The 18977-nt window shown below is 31.6% G+C and overlaps 1 protein-coding gene across 2 annotated transcripts; it reads right to left on the reverse strand.

Moving 5' to 3' along the window:
- On the reverse strand, positions 5596 to 13164 carry LOC109349103 (UBX domain-containing protein 1-like). 2 transcript variants are annotated; one of them, XR_002107920.1, is made up of 13 exons: positions 12911 to 13164; positions 11961 to 12105; positions 11590 to 11685; positions 10875 to 10951; positions 10590 to 10669; positions 9931 to 9991; positions 9200 to 9267; positions 9019 to 9100; positions 7954 to 8034; positions 7796 to 7873; positions 6304 to 6423; positions 5719 to 5980; positions 5596 to 5678 (listed from the first exon to the last, which is right to left on the reverse strand). XR_002107920.1 is itself a non-coding variant. In XM_019589778.1 (12 exons), exons 1-12 carry the CDS (start codon positions 13076 to 13078, stop codon positions 5804 to 5806), a joined length of 1233 nt encoding a protein of 410 aa, XP_019445323.1. In that variant the 5' UTR covers positions 13079 to 13164; the 3' UTR covers positions 5639 to 5803. The 2 variants fall into 2 exon arrangements, 1 of the variants encoding a protein (XP_019445323.1); XM_019589778.1 differs by having other exon boundaries at positions 5639 to 5980.

An 18977-nucleotide genomic window follows, 5' to 3' on the forward strand; every position in this document is an offset into this window, starting at 1 on the left:
GTTAATCGATTAAGTGACCTTTTAATCGATTAACGGGCTGTTGAGAATAACTGTTTTCAGGTTTTCAGTTATTTGTTAAAACCGAATTCACGTTAATTGATTAACACCTTCCTTAATCGATTAACTGACATATTTTTTAGCTAAATGATTAAATGGTAAACTACCTATATGTTATGTTTATTAACTATACATGTTTTATCAATATATTATGTCTAAGATGCACAAATAACATGTATGATTAATGCATGAACATATAATAATCTAGATGGCATGTCTCATGTAAATGAATTGTTTATTTTTAAGACTTGTGAGAATTGCTCCTAGGTTTACCTAACCTAGATTCAATATCTAAGGCACACATATAAGACTCTAAAATGACTCTTGTAAGTACCTAGTCTAGTATGAGACCCTTGAGTCCATGGCATGTTGATTTGTTGAGTTATCTTCAAGCTTTCAATAAATCCTTGTCTTCATCAAAATATAGGTAATCTAATAGTGCAACACTTTGACACTTTGCACTTTCAAATGGTGCATATTTGAATATGAGTGTGAAATATCCATGGCCACCCGGCGCTATTGTCATTCTTATCCATAAGGTGAGTGGATACCTTTGGTTATCCACAAAAAGTATAATATTCTAATCAAACAAGCATATAAATGTCAAAAGTTATTTTTAATAAAAAGTCTAAATAACGACCCTAATACATGTTATTAAACTTGGACTAGTCAATGACTCAATCAGAGCACTCAATCAATGACTCATTAGTTGGATCAGTGGGTCAATTGTTGGACCAGTTGACTTATATTATATTAAAAATTCTAAAAAATTCATAATATTAGCTAACATTACTTCATAACTCTATATTTCAAATTTAAAAATATTATCGTACCTAATTAAATAACCAACAAAAATATATTTTACTTCTACAAAATGTCACAAACAAGTTGAGAACATCGTACAACAACATATGTATTATGGTTTAATTGTAAGAAATGGCGCATGAGTTTAAAATTTAATTAAGTAACAAAAATGTTGGTTATAATTGATTAACAATATATTACACACTATTCATAACCTTATTTTAGAATGATTGATGATTCTTGGTGCTTAATGGATTTTGTTTCACATGGTTTAGTGTTTTAGACAGTATTGGACTAATATTCCTAAAATGGGTTAATTTGGGATTATTTAGCCTAATTAAATCTATTATCATTTTCAGCTCATATTTTGCACTAATGGCATTTTGGGCATTATGGAAGTGGAGGATATGTATTGAAGTGAAGATTGTATTTTTATTTTGGGAATTTTTATTTGTAAATTCGGTTGTAGTTTTGTGCCCATTATTTAGGGCCCTTTTTCGATTTTACTCTTTGTCTCTACATTCACTCATTTTAGAATTTTGTTTTCTCCTCTTTTGCTCTGCTAGGGTTTCACATCTTCTTCATTTTCGGTTTTCATTTTTGGTTTCTTTCTTCCACTCATTGGAATGTTAAACTTGTAGACTAAATTCATTTGGTAATGTATCACAACTCTCATTGAGGTTTTGTTATTAATGCATTTTTGGTTTCTTTATTGTTGATTTCTTCTATATTAGAAATTGGTTTATGAGTTTATCTTCGCTTAGTTGATTTACTCTCTAGTGCCTGAATGTTTAGTTCGTGTGAATTTGTTAATCGTTTCATGTTTATTCTGATTTCGCTTAGTTAGAGCTTAGGTTTTGGAACTTTGAATTGATTATCGCTTAGTTAATTGATTCTCAACAAATTCAGAAGTTAATGGTTGGAATCTGAAAATAATCTTTTGAAACCGAGGATTGAGTTGTGAACAAACGAACCAAAGAGATTTATCAATTTTATTACATTGCTTAACTACTGTTTCTGAATTTGATTTATGTTCATACTATCCAACAACGAAAACCCTCTTTTGTGTCTGTGTGAGTATAAGGTGTTTGAAGCTTTGCTTGAAAGATAATCCTTGGGAAACGACCTAGGAGTCAATTCCTAGTACTGCAATTTTTAATTGTTATATTATTTGTATCGAGTACGACCTCGATCAATAATATAAGTTAACAAATGACAAATATAATTACAAATAAGTTAAAAAATCATCTTAGAACGACGTTGTTTTGGTTGTATTTAAAAAAAATTATTGACTCGGACGGTCCCACCATCCAAATCACCTAGGCTTAAATTCATCAAGTAGAACATGTTGGGTCCTATAGGGCTCTATCACTCACCTAGAGGGGAGTGAATAGGTAATATGGTATACAATTATTGTTGCTCGATAAACAAAGAGAAAACACAAAATTATACACTGTTTAATTGATTATACACAGATTTAATCGATTAACTCGATTTGCTATTAATCGATTAACTAAACAACTTAATTGATTATTTTGTTCTTGTTCAGTGAAAACAGTTTTCTTTCGATCTCCAAGATTACCAAGATTCAACTAAACTTATATGCACTTATTACAGACAATTAAGAACAGTAAATGCACAATACAAAATATGCAATTAGCACATAATTATATGCATCTCAAGTTAAGTAAATCAAGTAATGCAAAAATGTAAAAAGATAAGGAAAAGATATGCATCTCAAAAATGTAAATCAAGTAAATCAAATATTCGCTACACTTCCAATACAAGACGCGAGACGCTACTTTCCTATCCTTTCGCGATTAGGCCTCAGCCAGGTATCGCTCAATACCAATACCAATACCTCTTGCTTCTCGTGAAGACACACCTAACAATAACTAGGATTTTTCCAAACCTATTCTCCTTCTATGGTTATACAACACACCAAGAGAATATGTTGTTGCCTTGTCTTTCAATTTTCTTCAAATTATATGTGCACCTCAATGTACAGATTTAACCACTCTTCTCACAATCTAAGAATCCTTCTAAAAGATCTCACAATTACAAAACAGAAAGCGTGAGATGCAAGGTTTCTTTTTCAACAAAAGATTTGACAATAAAGCTCAACGGGTATCTTGTAAAGATTCACCATTTTCTTTTCAGAAAAGAACACTTTGAAATCTCTCTAAAGATATGAAAGTTAGAGCTTAAGATTTCCTTAACAAAATATGTAAACTCTTTATTTTGAATATATGTTCTAACTCTATGAATCAATGTTCATCTCAATTATGAAGCAATATGAAAAACTTGGGTTAAAATACTATTTTGTTTTAAGTTGCAGTTAATTGATTATATCTTAAACCTAATCGATTAACGGGTTCTTGAAAATAACATAAAACAAAAACAATAACAACCCTTAATCGATTAAACACATACTTAATCGATTAGCGGGTTCCCTAAGAAATCAATGATTGATCGATTAAAATATCTGTTGATCAATTAATGGTTTTCTAAAAAGATGTTTCAATGATGAATGAACCTCTTACATGATTTATAAAAGAATGATGCATGCCTTTGAATGATATATGATTTAAAAACTCTTTTTAAATGCATTCAACATATATGATCATGTATGTATGTATGTACATGTAAATCATGTATGTATGCATGTAAATCTCATTTTAGTTATGATTGATTTTAGCTTATGAGACTTCCATTGGGGTTCATCCTAGCCTATACTCTTACTAAGCAAGTATCTTAAGACCTAATAAAGATATTAAAGGCTTAGCCTCTTGATCTTCTTTTGAATGTTCTGCTTTGTATGAACTTCAGTCTTGATTTTACTGTTGATACTTGTTGATTTGCTCATCCATTCAACCTTCTCCTTGATCATTAATCATGTTGTTGATCTTTGTGTATATTAAACTTTGTCGTCCTTTGTCTTTATCAAAATATGTGTCATTTGTCTTCATCAAAATATATGTGATGCATGCTTGACACACTATCTTGCTCATTCATGCATGCTTGCATCTTCAAAACCGAGTCAATCCAATTTTAACATAAAATTGGTTAGATAAGAGGTTCGGATCAATTAGATGTCAGGTTCACGGCTGAACCAGATGGACAGGCTTATCTGAGTTTTATAACACCGCCTAATACTATAACTATTAATGAGGAAACATTATTCAATTAGAGACATTGTAACGCTGTTTTGACTTGTTACATGTACCAATTAGTCAGCAAAAAGGAAAGGAAAAAACTGTTAAGAGGTTAATTAATTGTCTAGTGAATTTGTTGTCTATACATCAATAATACAATTGTATCGTACCACTAAATTTATAAACTGATACTGAAATATTTACTTTTCTTCTTGACCAAATATATTTTTTTGAACATGACCAACTTTTTGTAATCACGCAGGTTTTATCATTTGTTGAGAGGTCACACTCATACGACTATCACAATATAAATGTTTAACGTATTAAAAAAAGTTCAATGTATATACTTCAGCTTTTCCTTCCCTTTGGTAGTTTTAGTGATAGCACCGTGTATTATAATAAGGGTGTTTAAATTGATGTCAGTCTAAAAATAAAATCAAAAAGTAATTTAAATCAGATTGAAATTACAAAAATCAAATATATTTTGATTGCATTGGATTTATTGTAAAAACCGATAGGTTTAATTTGATTACTCATATAATTAATATATACATAAATTTTATTATTCATGTAATAATTATTATATATATTGATTATTACAAAATTTTATAAACATATATTTAAACTTAGAAATTTGTTGGGAAATTGCACATACCCATTACCTACATGGATACCCATAAATATTATGGATAAGGGAAAGTTTTATCCTTATTTGTTCTGCCATGTTGTCATTCCTAATCCAGACGGGACAGAAGTAATGCAAATTTGTTGATGTTTGATGTTGCTCAAAAGTGAACTATATTTTTGTTGCTGAATATCTTTTTCATGATGTTTTATTGGTGTTGAACGCTCTTTTTTGCTTATGTTTTGTTGTTGTTGATTTTTCTTCGGAATTACATTTTATATTTTAAAGTGAATTACACTTAATATGTTTGTCATTTCTATGAGCTTTAAAGTGTAGGTTGAATTTCAACTTTTTTGTATAAAAACCCGAACCTAAACTACATATAATATATTGATCGAACATCTCAATATATAAACAAACTAAATCGGACTGGACCACTAGTTAATCTACATGGACACATAGATATGATTGAAGAACAAATAAATCTCAACTTAAGTCTATTGCATAGAATTCCCATTTCGGCACCTTCGTCTGGAATTTAGCAACAAATACTGAAACAGCACAATCCTTGGAGCAGGGACAGTTGATTATGCAAATACAGACAATTATATGATTACTTCAGTATATATATAGTACAAAATGGTCTATTGAATCTTATGATTTGAATTGCAATAGTATGTTTTTTGGTATATTGTAAGAGTGATTTGACAAAAAAGAAACATTATTTTTATGTTTCATATTAGATTTTCTTTACAAAAAGAAACGTCTATTTGCATGTTTCGTATTAGATTTTATAAACAGAAAAGAAAGTCTCACTGTCAACAAAACTTATTGATAGGATCGAAGTCAACCTAAAAAGAAGTATAATTAAAACTTTCATGAAATTCAAAGTAAGAATTATAATTAGTTTTACATTCTAGATTTTGCTTAAACCTGTTCAAGGCATCCCTAGCATAAATAAGACAAGATCACATGAAATAAAAAGAAAATTCACAAGTCATGAAACAGCTTTGTCAAAATCTCAAACTTTTATAGCAGTCACAAATCTCCTACTGATACTTTCGAGGTAAGTAAAATAACACAGGTAAGCTTAATGAACAAGTAGCAGCACTAACATCAAACTATAATTATCAAGCATCATATTATAACAATTGTCTCTCAACTAAAGAACTCCAAAAAAGGGATTCTTTATTGCAGAATCTAGTTCAGACCCAGCTGAATTCAGGACTGCCATGTCAACCTTGTCCCTAGGCAAGAACAAAAACTCACCACCGTCGATCTTCTCAAACCCGCAAATTTCCAGGAACTCAATTCCACCTTTCAAGGCACCAACTCTTTCCTGTGAAAACAGGACAAACATTAAATGTAAGTGGAAGATTGGATGAGCAAGTAATTTCTCTGGGAGAAGCGGTTTAAAGAATAAGCATGTATTTGGATCCACAAAATATACATGCAATGCAACATAGGGTAGCAATAAACATAAGTTCATTTTAATGATTTGTATGTATGTAACACATTGATAAGCACATACATGAATGGTCTTACCCAACTTTACTTTAGACAAGATAAAAACTACATACAGTTAAAATTGACTAAACATTGGACCTATCTCCATCAAGAACTCCTGAACTGAAAGACCGGGTGTTGTCTTAAGGAAGTTACCTGAAAAGATTGGTTAGTAAGTCGAATTTTCCTGAATTTTTCCTCATCAGGGTTTCTGGCAACATTCCCCACATAAGTTAGAAGAGTTTGGAATGCTTTCTTCACTCTGGCATCATCCTCCTGCTCAGAGAAAAAGTGAAAATGTAAATAGGCTATTGTGTAACAATATCTAAGCAGAAGGTGCTAGTGAACAGTAAGCAATCAATTTCCCTTAGCAGAATAAATAATAAGTCAATAATATTATCACTACATTTAGAAAAAATGGCCCCATTTTCCCACATTGCGAGACATGCTACACTTCTCTGGCCACACAAGAAGATTCAAATAAAAGCACTAGAAACAGAACACAAATAATTGAAATTGAATCATGCAGTTTATAATTGATTTTTAGAGTACATATACATTTTGGTCTTCCCAAGAAATTTGAAAAATACATTGGTCTTCAGTTGGGCATTGGTCCTTCAAAGATATATTCAACATCAAATTGGTTTTGAAGGATGAATTTAATGGTATTAATTATTAATGAAGAACCAACTTGATGTCACTATGTGAATGCAGATCCAAGGTGATGTATATGTCTTCGGAAGACCAAAATGACTGTTAACTCTTGATTTTAAATGTCATCTTTTAGGCATGCAAAATGGTTAAATTTACTAGAACTACTTAGCAGGCATACTTTTATAATAGCAAGTTGCAGTGTTAATATTTTTGTACCCATGTCCGATTATCGACCACGACAATCTAGCAATGAAAGCTTCAACCCTTTTAATGCCATTAGTAAATTGTGAACATGACAATCATATTTATATGTATGTCCAGATCTTTGACACCATCTCAAGAAGGAAATCAAACACTTTGGCAGGATCAATCAATGCTCAATTGTTAACAATTATATTTAAATGTACAGCTACCTCTTTGCCACTATCTCAAGAAGAAACCCAAACTCCTTTTCTTTTGAAAAGAATAAAGATGTAACTGAAGCTAGTAGAAGTTTGTGATGTATCTTCAGTTCTTCACCATTAGATTCATAGATGAAAATGTTACTAAATGCACTTATATTCATGAACATCTCCAAATGTACATTTTCTCTGGCATGTCGTGCAGAGGACCTTTTTATTGTTGAGTAAAAGCAACTTCTTTTTAAAAAAAAAAAGAATATTTAAGTATAGAACAAACAAGCATTCTTTTAAAAGTCTTGGATGGAAGCAGTTCTGCTTCACGAGAGCAAAGCAGGCTAAGCAATTGCACTAAGAATCTAAATAGAAAGAAGTTTTAATTCAGGGGGCAAAGCTTTTTTCATTGGCAAGGTCCCTACATAGTTTGCACAAGCAATGTGTTATTTCACATTCAGTGAGAAAGGTTTCAATGGTACCTCCTACACTAATCATCATTATTTTGCATTGATCAACAACCATCAAAGACTTATTAATACTGTTAACTATGCAGAGGTACCACAGAATTCTCCATAAGTGACAGTGACGTAGAAATTTACCTTGTGGTTCTGCTTGAGAGAACGCAAGCACTCTCTCATTTGTTCAGCTTTTGTGGCAGGCCTTACTGGGAGAAAACTCTGCATACAGAAATTTCAATTTTTCAAATAAATAGGCACCTGGAAAATGAAACCTGAATCAATTTTGGACAATGTCATACCTTTTTCTCCTCGACAACAGGTGAAGGTTTGGATACTGAAGGCTCCTCTGGAGGCAACCCAAGTCTTCGCCTTCTTTCTGCCTGCCATAATAATGAACCAAGATGACTTTATTCAGATCCCCCAGTGACAGTGGGACAAAAGTTCCTTCAGCTTTTTGGACACATAAAAAATGTTCAAGATAAATAAGTTCACGTCCTCTCAGCCCACCCTACCCATTTAATTTGATCATCAATGACAAAATTCATCTGTCACTTTTTTCCATGGGCTTCTCCTTTGCAGAAACTTTTATTTTACACAATAGTAACTTTTCTTTAAAATAATCCCCAAAGACCCAAACATTTTGTTCCGCACCTAAATTGCTAACATTGCTCAAATTCTTCAATTCTCTCATTAAAGCAATAAAACTAGTAGAAAAATGAATTCATTTTCATCAAACTTTTCAAAGTGGGATTCATCAACATGCAGAAATTAAATCATAATATTTTCTAAGTAATAAATTAAAAAATATATTTTCAAACTAAATGACAAGGGAGAATAAAAAGAAAACTCAAAATGTATTATTGATATCAAATAAATGTCAAATAAAAAATTAAGATTAGGGACACAACATTGAACAATTATCATCGGGAAGTGCTATTTCTGTTCCTTTTTAACTGTCTCTTAAGACAAATATATGTAATTGATTATCTAACACGCATAAATTTCTTTTTTATTTTCCATATCTACTCCTTATCTCTCCGTTAATCATCATTGACTTTATTCACTGAGTATCTCTCTAATTAACTACAAGTAAAAAGAGAGAGCATGATTGAAAATTAGCTATTAATGCTTTCTTGAACATCGAAAAGGACGGTTAAATAGGAACAAAAAAACTGCGAAGAGACATGAATAGGAATGGAGGAAGTACATATTCAGCATGCATATACCAATTAAACACAGTTGAAGTTCAATCATCTAGAAATCCTTCTCTCTTCCTCAAAAATTGATAAAGATGATTCACAAACTCAAAAAGAACAGGCTTGACGTAAGAATGAAAAGAAAAACTAGTTCGAAAATGCATAAACCTTGTCCTCTTCCAACTTTTGCTTGATTTTCTCTCTAGCCCTTCTCTCTTCCTCTTTCTCAGCTTTTCTCAAAGCCAATATACTGCAAAAGGAAGCAACATTTTAAATAAATACGAAAAGATGGGCTTATTATATGCAAAACACAGCATGTGAGATAATAAATATACTAGGTAAGCCAGACCGTTTTCTCTCATTATCTTCTTCAATCCTCTTTGCTTCCAGCAGCTCCTTGCCGATGCGAATTCTCTCCTGAATAAAAAATCACAGACAGGGACATGAAGATGTCAAGTTCATAAAAAATGTGAACAAATGTATCTAGGAATGCTTAATTACAATTTACATACCAATCAAACTTCAGAAACTTTATATGATAAAAATTAAGCCACAAAATCTTAAAAAAGATAACCAAAGATACCCACTGCAGCCCATATATATGGCATCTTGAAATTTAGAAAAATGATAATATATCTTAATATGTGTTTTTAATGAGCTAAAGCCTTATTCATTTTATAGTCTCAATGAATTGTATCCATATATAGATACCTTCCATGGAGCTGGTTGGCCGCGTCTATGCAATGAAGGTTTTATATATCTAACATGCCTCCTCACACAAGAGCCCTTTGGGCTTGTAGTGTGGACAATGCACAAGCCCATCTATCATGTACTGAAATTCAACTTTTATATTAAAGAGAACAGAAGCGGCAAGGAGAAGAGTCTCTTATACATTTTCAAGGACCAACTCTGAACTCCCAAAAGTTAAAGCTCTATGGTGGAGGCTCGTGGATGGTTTTACATCATTAACAAAGTGCACACACACAAATATCCTAAAATGTAAACTTCAAATGCCCAAATATATCTGTAATGAAAATCCACAAGACACGGGAGAAGTAAATGGATAAATCTTTAGAATACCTTCTCTTTTTCCCTCTCCGTTCTCTTCTCTTCCTCTTCTTTCTTCTTGCGAGCCCTCTCCCTTTCAGTATAGTAAAAAAAGTAAAATAATTACACATACTACAGATGATCTAATAATATAAGGCTGTTTTAAAATTACTGCATGCAAATTAGAGTTCCAGATACAAGATATACAATCAGATGTTGCCAGAGGATTTGACAAAATCTAAGTATGAAAATCTCAACTGAACATAAGTTCAGAATACCCAGAAACAAACACAATACATAGACAGCAGTTCAGACAACATCAACACTGTTGTATATTATAGGCACACACAACCTGCTCAGTGATAAAAACACTGAGGTCTGCAGACATTTCTAATAGCTAAAAACTTCAAGACTACCGATAAACTAAGGTGCCGCTGAAATTTATAGAAGGTGTTCACTGCATCAACCTGAGATATTTAAGCAATTGCAAAAACGCATCCACTGTGCCTGCTCCTTTTGAGGTAAGGGGAAAACAGATAAGAGATTACCATAGGTCATCATACATCATCCAAAAAATACATATTTAAAATGATCCCTACTCCTTTGATATTAAACTATTTAAATTTTAAACTAAAGAATAGCTTCATAGCTTGGCTCATAGTGTAAATCTTAACTGACGTTCAGATTCATACCTTAGTTCTTGTTGTTTGGCCTTAAGTTCTTCTGGGGTAAGAGAAGGTTTGGGAGCCTCGACTTTTGTGTTAGCAGGTACCTGAGTGAATGATCAGGTTAGAAGCAACAGATTGCAACTTGATTACACTGAAAACTGAATACATTTAGATGTCTATTCATAATGTGAAGACATGAACAAGTTCTATTTCTTTTGAAGTTCACAACATCAAAATCTATAAGACTATAACTCATGCAGCAGTGCACATAAAATGACAATAAGCCATATTAAAAATAAGATATTGTACCAAAGGCATCTGATCTATGTCAGGGTCATTCTCATGCTCTACTATCCAAGTTACAGCCGCTTCAAGGCCAGCATTACCTGTAGAAGAGAAGCTAAAGCTTGATATCCAGAGAGTCAATGTTATCAACGTCCAGATATAAATAACGTATTGAAAATAACCTACAAATTAACAGCTTATCACATGCATCCTAGACCCTAGATTCACATCTGATACTTCTTTAAATTTAATTTGTTATCACACACTTGTATTACATACTTTGAATGGCATATTTTTCTTAAATCCCTCTCCTAGATATATTGTTCTCCTTAAACCCAACCCATAGTATCTAACAGTGTAATGCTAAAGTTTCCTTCAAAAGGGGGAAAATAAGTGCTCTGTGGCACAATAATAATTAAGGAATTCGAAAATTAATTTCAATTTCTTGAAAAGATGACAGAAATATTTCAGGAACATCTAAGAATTCGACCAATTTTTCTATATATTATTTAGAATAATGTCTTATTTTATGATTTCATTTAAAGGTAGTTTGAGTCTTCATCTAGCCCTTCTGGTTGGGCCATCCTCCATTTGATTCACTTAACTACTTGAGCATCATGATCTCTCCTCACAGGAGAAAAATTCATAATGTAAAAAAAGCCAGAATTGAGACATCATGAACCCCATATATAATAATACACAATTAAGGTGATAAGAATAGGACCGGATGTAATTTCACCAGAATAATGAAGTGCACGCGTTGCTCGTGCTGCTGAAAAACCCATTGATTCAAGTTCCTCGAGTATCTTTTTGTCAACTTCTGGAACAACCATTTCTGCATTTTAAAACATAAAGAATATGAAGCAACTATAAAATTTGAAAACCAGCCACTACTGAGCCTATAAAACAAATTTTGGATGTCATCATTCACTATCTGAAACAACCAAGGGTGAAAATGTTTGACACCATGGAAAGCATTGATTATTAGACAGCTTTTCCAAAAATACAGAAATGTATTCTAACTTTATTACAATCTTAAAACATGAATATTATCCCGTAACTGAGCTTAATTTGAATGAAAAAACCATTCAGTTTATGCAGTAGTGGTACCTTCATCTTGGTTAGTGGTTGCAGTAACAGAGTCTTCTGCAGTTGCACCCACCTTTGGAGCCTCTAAACTTATTGGTTTTGTTGCTTCCGAGGTCTTATCAACAAATTCTGTATGCCCAGTTCTCTTCGTATGCAAATCACTCTCCTACATGATCAAATAGTAACATATTGAGAGTCCCAGACCCAGATACAAATATTTTCTGCTTTACAGATATGTCACAGGTTGGTTCTCTTTAGACGTAGTACTCAAATGATAAAATAAAAAAAATATATTAAATTACCAGCAAGATTCAGCAAAAAGTACAATAAAGGAGAAATTATGTTGGCCTCCTTGAGGTTTGACTTAATTTAGTTAGTTACACTTGGCACCCTTCGTGGCTCAAAAGCTAGAATCACCTCACAAGATTCAGTTATCATTGGGAGGATATGTGATTGAAATTACAGAAACCTCGAGATGAATGTAACCAAGGTTTTAAATCTGAATCGGCAACCGCAATTGAGGCTAACATCACGGTGTTAGCATTCTCCGCAACAACATTGCAACCTCAATTGCAGCCCCAGAAATAGTCCGCAATGGCAATAAATTCAATATAATCACAACCGCAATTTAAAACAATGATGTAGCTTTAGACAAAAAAGTGCCAAATGTAATTTAAGCTGAACCTCAAAGATGTCAGTGTAATTTCACCCGTAATAAATAATATAAATATTTTTCCCAATGCAGAACCTCAAAAAAATAAACCCTAAAATAATTGAAAATAACAGCAAGCTAAGAAAAAACGATCATAGACTCTTCAATTCCAAAAATGAATCAAAATACCAATCCAATCATCAATCACTTAGGAAATGAATAATAATCGGATTTGCATCTGTATCATATAATAATATCATAGAAATAGAATCATATTCATAGATACGGAAATAGAATTGATGAAAAATTGGGATCTAACGGTTTTAGATCGGCATGGTTTGGAGCAAGCGGTGCAAACGAGATTGAGAACAGGTTCAGTGGATTCGGAGAAGTTGGAGTGAGAAGTGAGTTCAGCGTGCTCTTGTGCTTCTTCTACAGATTTCAACAGAGCTCCACAGTCTCCGCATTTCAGAGAAACACCCGCCATTGATGCACACACACTTGCACACCTAACAAAAGTGCGATCAATGGTTTGCTGTGTCACGAGGTCGATATATTTAGCAATGTGAGTGAATAGTCATGATAATTTGGGAATTTTATATGACACTTGTGCATTCATATTTTATCATTATTAAATTCAATTAATTATTCATATAAATATAATAGGTTTACACATGAATTCTGAATAATATTTTACCTTATGATAAGTTGGTTGAAAGTTGAATACATATTTATTATCTATTAGATTATATTATTTTAAAGTTAACAATATAATTGTAGGAAGAGTTTTTTTAATTGTGGAAATTGTGAAAAATAAGTTGCATAATTAATCGAATGAGAAATATATAGATGAATAATTATATATGACTAAGTATTCAACAAGAATGATAATAAATTAATCATTCAACGACTTCAAAATAAGAAATCATAAAAAGATTAATTATAAGGTATGTAATTTATTTTATTAAATTATATTGAAATTTTGTAATTTCAATGTTAAATAATATTTATTATTTTAATTTTTAATATATTTTTCACACCTTATAAGATTCTTCATCCTAGTCGTTCAATCCTCACCAAGACTTTGTATATTTTGTTGAATCTCTTCAAGAAATATCTTATATGATTCTCTTTATTTTCTAGTTTTATACTCGATTGTTTGTTGTTAATGATACAATGATTACTTATTTTCAACCGAAAATGTACCCCTTAGCAAACTAGTGGCATTGTTTGATTTCCTAACATGGAATTTATGGAGGGGGTTAAATATATTAAAGAAATTATTTAAAACCTATTCCTACTTAGCTTAAGCTTACATGAGACCTATTAAGTAATAAATCAATTTCGTTAAAAATAAAAATTAACAAGCAAAATAGTAATTGATAGGATGAAAGTGTGAGCTAGTCATTGTAATCTATATCTATATTTTATTTATACTTTATATTATATTATTTATACTACTATACAAAGACAAAACATGTATAAGAGGTGTTTAGATAATTGAACAAACGTAATTTCTATATTCCAACTTTATCCTTACTATTATATATATGTAAAATATGCATAAAGGACAATTAGGTAATTAAATATGTATAATTTTATTAATTCCATTTAGTAATTACCATAACATATTTTTCATATTCAAATTTTATTCTTTTGTAATATCCCAATAAAAACTACGAAAAACTTTCATATGTTCTTTTATTTTTTTATCAATGTATTACTAATATTCCATACATTCTCTTACTTCTATTTTATCTCTTCATCATCCTAAGAATAACAACTTTAACAGACATGAAAAACATTCAATGACAAACTAATCATTATTAGAGACACAAGTTGATAAATTTATAAAAAACTTTGCATATACACTTGGTATCAGAAAAATAAAAAATGCGGGTCAACAGACACGAATTATCGGTAGACATGCTAGTTAAATATAAAGTCAATACATCTTATAACCACCTATATGATTTAATTTTCCTTTGTCTATTTTACCCTTCTAATTAACTATTATTACAATGTTTTCCCACATAATAAAAGAAGGAAAAAATATATGTTGTATGTGTAAGAGTTTTTTATACTGTCATTGTATCACTCACCATTCATTTTCAATCAGTGTTAGTGCATGAATATTACACTCATAAAAGAAATATTAATGAAAGTTATAGGGAGTTACATACACCAAAAGTATCATACACAATTATTAATGTAAGTTTTAATAATATCATAACTCATTTTCATATTTTTTTCAATTACATAAATTATAATATCATGTACACTCAATACAAAAAATGTAATATAATTCTCTGAAATTAAATATATAAAAATTAAATATTCAATATTATAAAATAAAAATGTAAGTCGACAAATACTCTAATATATAGTAGATATAGATGAATTATGCATTATTCTTTGGGAAAATATTTTGCCACAAAGAGCACTTCTCCCACACTTTTGCTTGTGTTAAATATGTTGAGAAACATTCACCATGGAATAAGTGTAGAAATGATAATAACTTGTGAAGATGAGAACCAAGATTCTATGTCTCATTGATGTGAACCAACCTAGGCCAAATTCTGAATCAAGGGGAAGAATAGCTTAAGATAGTCCTATGACTAGGGCCAAAGCCAAATTAGGATTCATTAAGGTCACAAAGGACTCAATTGACCCTAGAGATCACATGAAGGAAGAGAATTTATGTCCTTAGATGTTATATGGTAGTTGTTTTATTTTATTGCATAAATAAATGAGAATAATTCTCATGGGTAGTCTTAGGAGTTATTTTAAATTATTGTTTAAGTATTTTATTTTCATTAAATCGTGTAATATGAGGGTTAGGAATATAGTTTATTTCCTTGTAATATGGTCCATTATTGGCCAAGGAATTAAGTACTATGAGATTATATGGAATCATCATAATAATTGAGCAATGAGATAGCAATGGTAAGTCAAGTTCAAAATGGCATGGAGGAAGACCAATAAGGCAAGTTTCTATCAATCCAATCAGTCTAGAAATAAAAGAAAGATTTGAAAGCAAATGAATGACCATTTCAAATTCTTACCTTATTGGGATCAAGAGGCTTTAAAAGAATGAATGCCCATAGATACATTCCTTATTGGGTTGGCGTGTGAATTCAAGTGAGAGGCAATTTCAAAACATTGCCTTATGGGATCAATTCAGATTGAAAATGCATTAAAGGAATAAATACCTTCCTTATTTGATTAAGGCATGTGTTGGGCGTGTAATTCAAAGGGAGAAAAGCTTATTCAAGAAAGGCAAGTAATCAAGTCTCCTTTAAGGCATTCAAGACAAGGCTCATTCAAGAAAGATGAGTCATTACAGCTCATCCAAGTACATGTGTGAATCCTTGGACAATCTCCATCATTTTAATTCAGATTTACAAGGATACAAGACCAAATCAAATCAACCATTAAACTCCTACTAAAAACCATTTAATTAAATGTTTTAATTAGGATTTTGAATTTCCAATTAGGACTTAGCCATTTCAGAATTCCTATTTATGTATGCTTTTGATGATGAATGTAAGTTGAATTTTGAAATAAAAATCTAAGTGTTTTGTTGAGAATTTCTCCTACTCTTATTTTGAATGTGGCCATTAATTGGACTTATCAAGAACCCTAGTTCTTGTGGTGTTCTAAGACTCATCACCCTCTCAGTATAGTATATATATTCTTATCAGAGAGTTATCCTTGTGGCGAATATCTTCTTCTTATCAAGCATCCTTGCTTGTGGTGGACTCCATTGGATTATCAAGCATCCTTTACTTGTGGCGCTTCATCTTCATTTCTTTTCCATTTTTGTAGTGCCTCACACACATATCATTCACATTCTCATAAGTTCCATCAAAACAAATTATTTCACAAAATTCCCTTCCAACCGAGATCACCCCATCCAAAAATAGCTTAAAAACCCCAATAACATCAAAACTGAACTTGAGTTTCCAAACTCAAAGTTTTTTAAGCTAAAAACGATCCAAAACAAAGGCAACCTCAAAGAGGTTTGCACCACTCATACTTTTCTTGTCTCTCTGTCCCATGTTAACCAAAGTTTGTCAATAAATAAAAAATAACATTTCATATTAATTTTTCTTTTACAAAAATACTGCATTAATATATGCATGTCTAGGTTTAAGTGAGTGGAATAGGAAATGGTACATGAATTGGGGACAAATGATATATATTCTCAAGAGCAGGTGTTCATCTTCAAACTCTAATTCATATCAAATTCCAACGGGTTGGTCTAATCGGGAACTAGGTGCATAAAAGATAAGATTTACTTATCTAATTGACTACTAACCAAAATTGGTTTGATTTGATTCATTTCAGTCAATTTAAACATAAAACTAGTGACTTGACTCATCCAGTTCAAATTTTCTTTCTAACTTTATCTCCTAGTCATAATTATTCAACTACCTAATTTTTGTATGAATTTTTTTAAATAGATTTAATTTTGGGAGACTTTACTTAAAAACATATGAATATATTAAAGATTATAAATAATATCATCATATATAGTCAAAATCTTTTATGTCAAATCATCAATGTAAATACCCAATTTTGTTTGGGACCGTTTTCAAAATTTTAAGGAAATTCCGGTTTGGGTCGCAATTAAAATACTCAGAGACTACATACTAATTACCTAAAACTATCCCTAACCATATCTCTAAACCTAAGTGAGACTATAAATAGCCTCATTTAGTGAACACAAGCAGCTATAATATCCTAATCCACTCATTGAGCTACTTCCAATGATGTAAAAGTTCTACCATAGTGGTGAGTTCAACTGGAAAACCGGACCCCTAACTGGTACGGTACAGATGTTGAACTGACCAAGTATCAAAATCGGTGAATTGGCCAGTATTTGACTAAACCGGCCGGTTTATACACAAATTGTTTTTTTTTAAAAAACTTAAAAACTCATTACAAGGTAACCCATCTTTCCAACATTTCTTCAACACTTCATGACACAAACTTTCAAGGCATACTTAGATTACACATTTTGGTTCCTAACATTCGTGTATAATCTTAGTGACATTTGTGCAATCTTGGAGTGTCTGAAGATATGATTTGGTGCAAAAATATAATCTCGATATCAGACACCTTTGACACATTGGTGTTAAATGTTAAAACTCCAAATTTATTTGTTTTGTAGAGTGAGTTGTGAACTTGTGTCATTTATTTATATTCTGCAGTTGTTAAGTCACACTTTTAGATTGATATATATTTTGTAATTTAGACTTTGAATTTGTTACAGACTTAAAGTTGTTTGTTTATATGAATTTTGAGAAGATTATGAATATAGATTATAAATTTGAGTATATATTTGGATTTTTTTATTATAGGTTTTTATATATATAAATATAAGTAACAGATATGTCTGGTTTAACCAACATACAATTTAATTATTGAACAATTGTATCGTATCATTATGTTAGTACCCTACCAGTTTGATAACCGATAGGGTTCTAACAACTCTAACTACTTCTATCCTAGCAAAAACCAAAAACAAACGGGAGTAACTTATCCTTAAACACCATCAACCCCTCCTAAATTAGAAAAACACAATCACCAGGCAACATACCACCAATTCAGATAGCAAAGAAGACATAAGTTACAAAAAAGCAGATACTGTAATCTTTGTCACCGACGGTCCAGCAGAGTAGAACAGCAGCAACGCCGCTGTCCAGGGGTGGGACCAGGTCCCATGTTCATTCACGGGGACGGTGAATCACTCCTGTCAACCCCGTTATCGCGTATGTTCTCCACCCATGGCGGGGATGAAGGTTCCCCATCAATGGCGCTTCCCACCACCGCCTTGGCCTATTCTCGAGCCACCCTCTTTGGCAACTTTAGGTTTTGCTTTGCTATTCCCGTTTTAGGTAACTTTTAGAATTCTAGGATTTAAGTAAGCGGTACCCGACCTGAGTCTTATTTTCCTACCTTATTTAAGTTGAAAAGCAGTACGCGGTCTTGAATTGCATATTCTCTTTCTCGAATATGAGTAAGGCAGTATAATCTAGAGTTGGATCTTCTTGCTTATCCTAGCTAAAAGTTTTAAATTTTTTCATACTCTATATTAAACCCAAATCAAACACACCAAACATTTTTCTACTCAAGAACTATGAAGTCTTAATTTTCTTATTGCATCTGGGATACATAGGAACAAAATGAACTATTGTCAGACACAACAATAAAAAATAATAAAATTTTGTAAATAATTATTTGATTAAATAAGCTTTTGGGTATACTTAGTTTTATGTGATTTATACGAGTATGGTTTGATAACAGTCGGACGAGGTGTTAATATTTCCACATTCTGTAATCAACTCGCGAGTCCAGATATCTATTTCAAAAGATAAGTC

Source organism: Lupinus angustifolius, chromosome LG01 (genome assembly GCF_001865875.1).
Source record: "Lupinus angustifolius cultivar Tanjil chromosome LG01, LupAngTanjil_v1.0, whole genome shotgun sequence".
Lineage (NCBI taxonomy): Eukaryota > Viridiplantae > Streptophyta > Magnoliopsida > Fabales > Fabaceae > Lupinus > Lupinus angustifolius.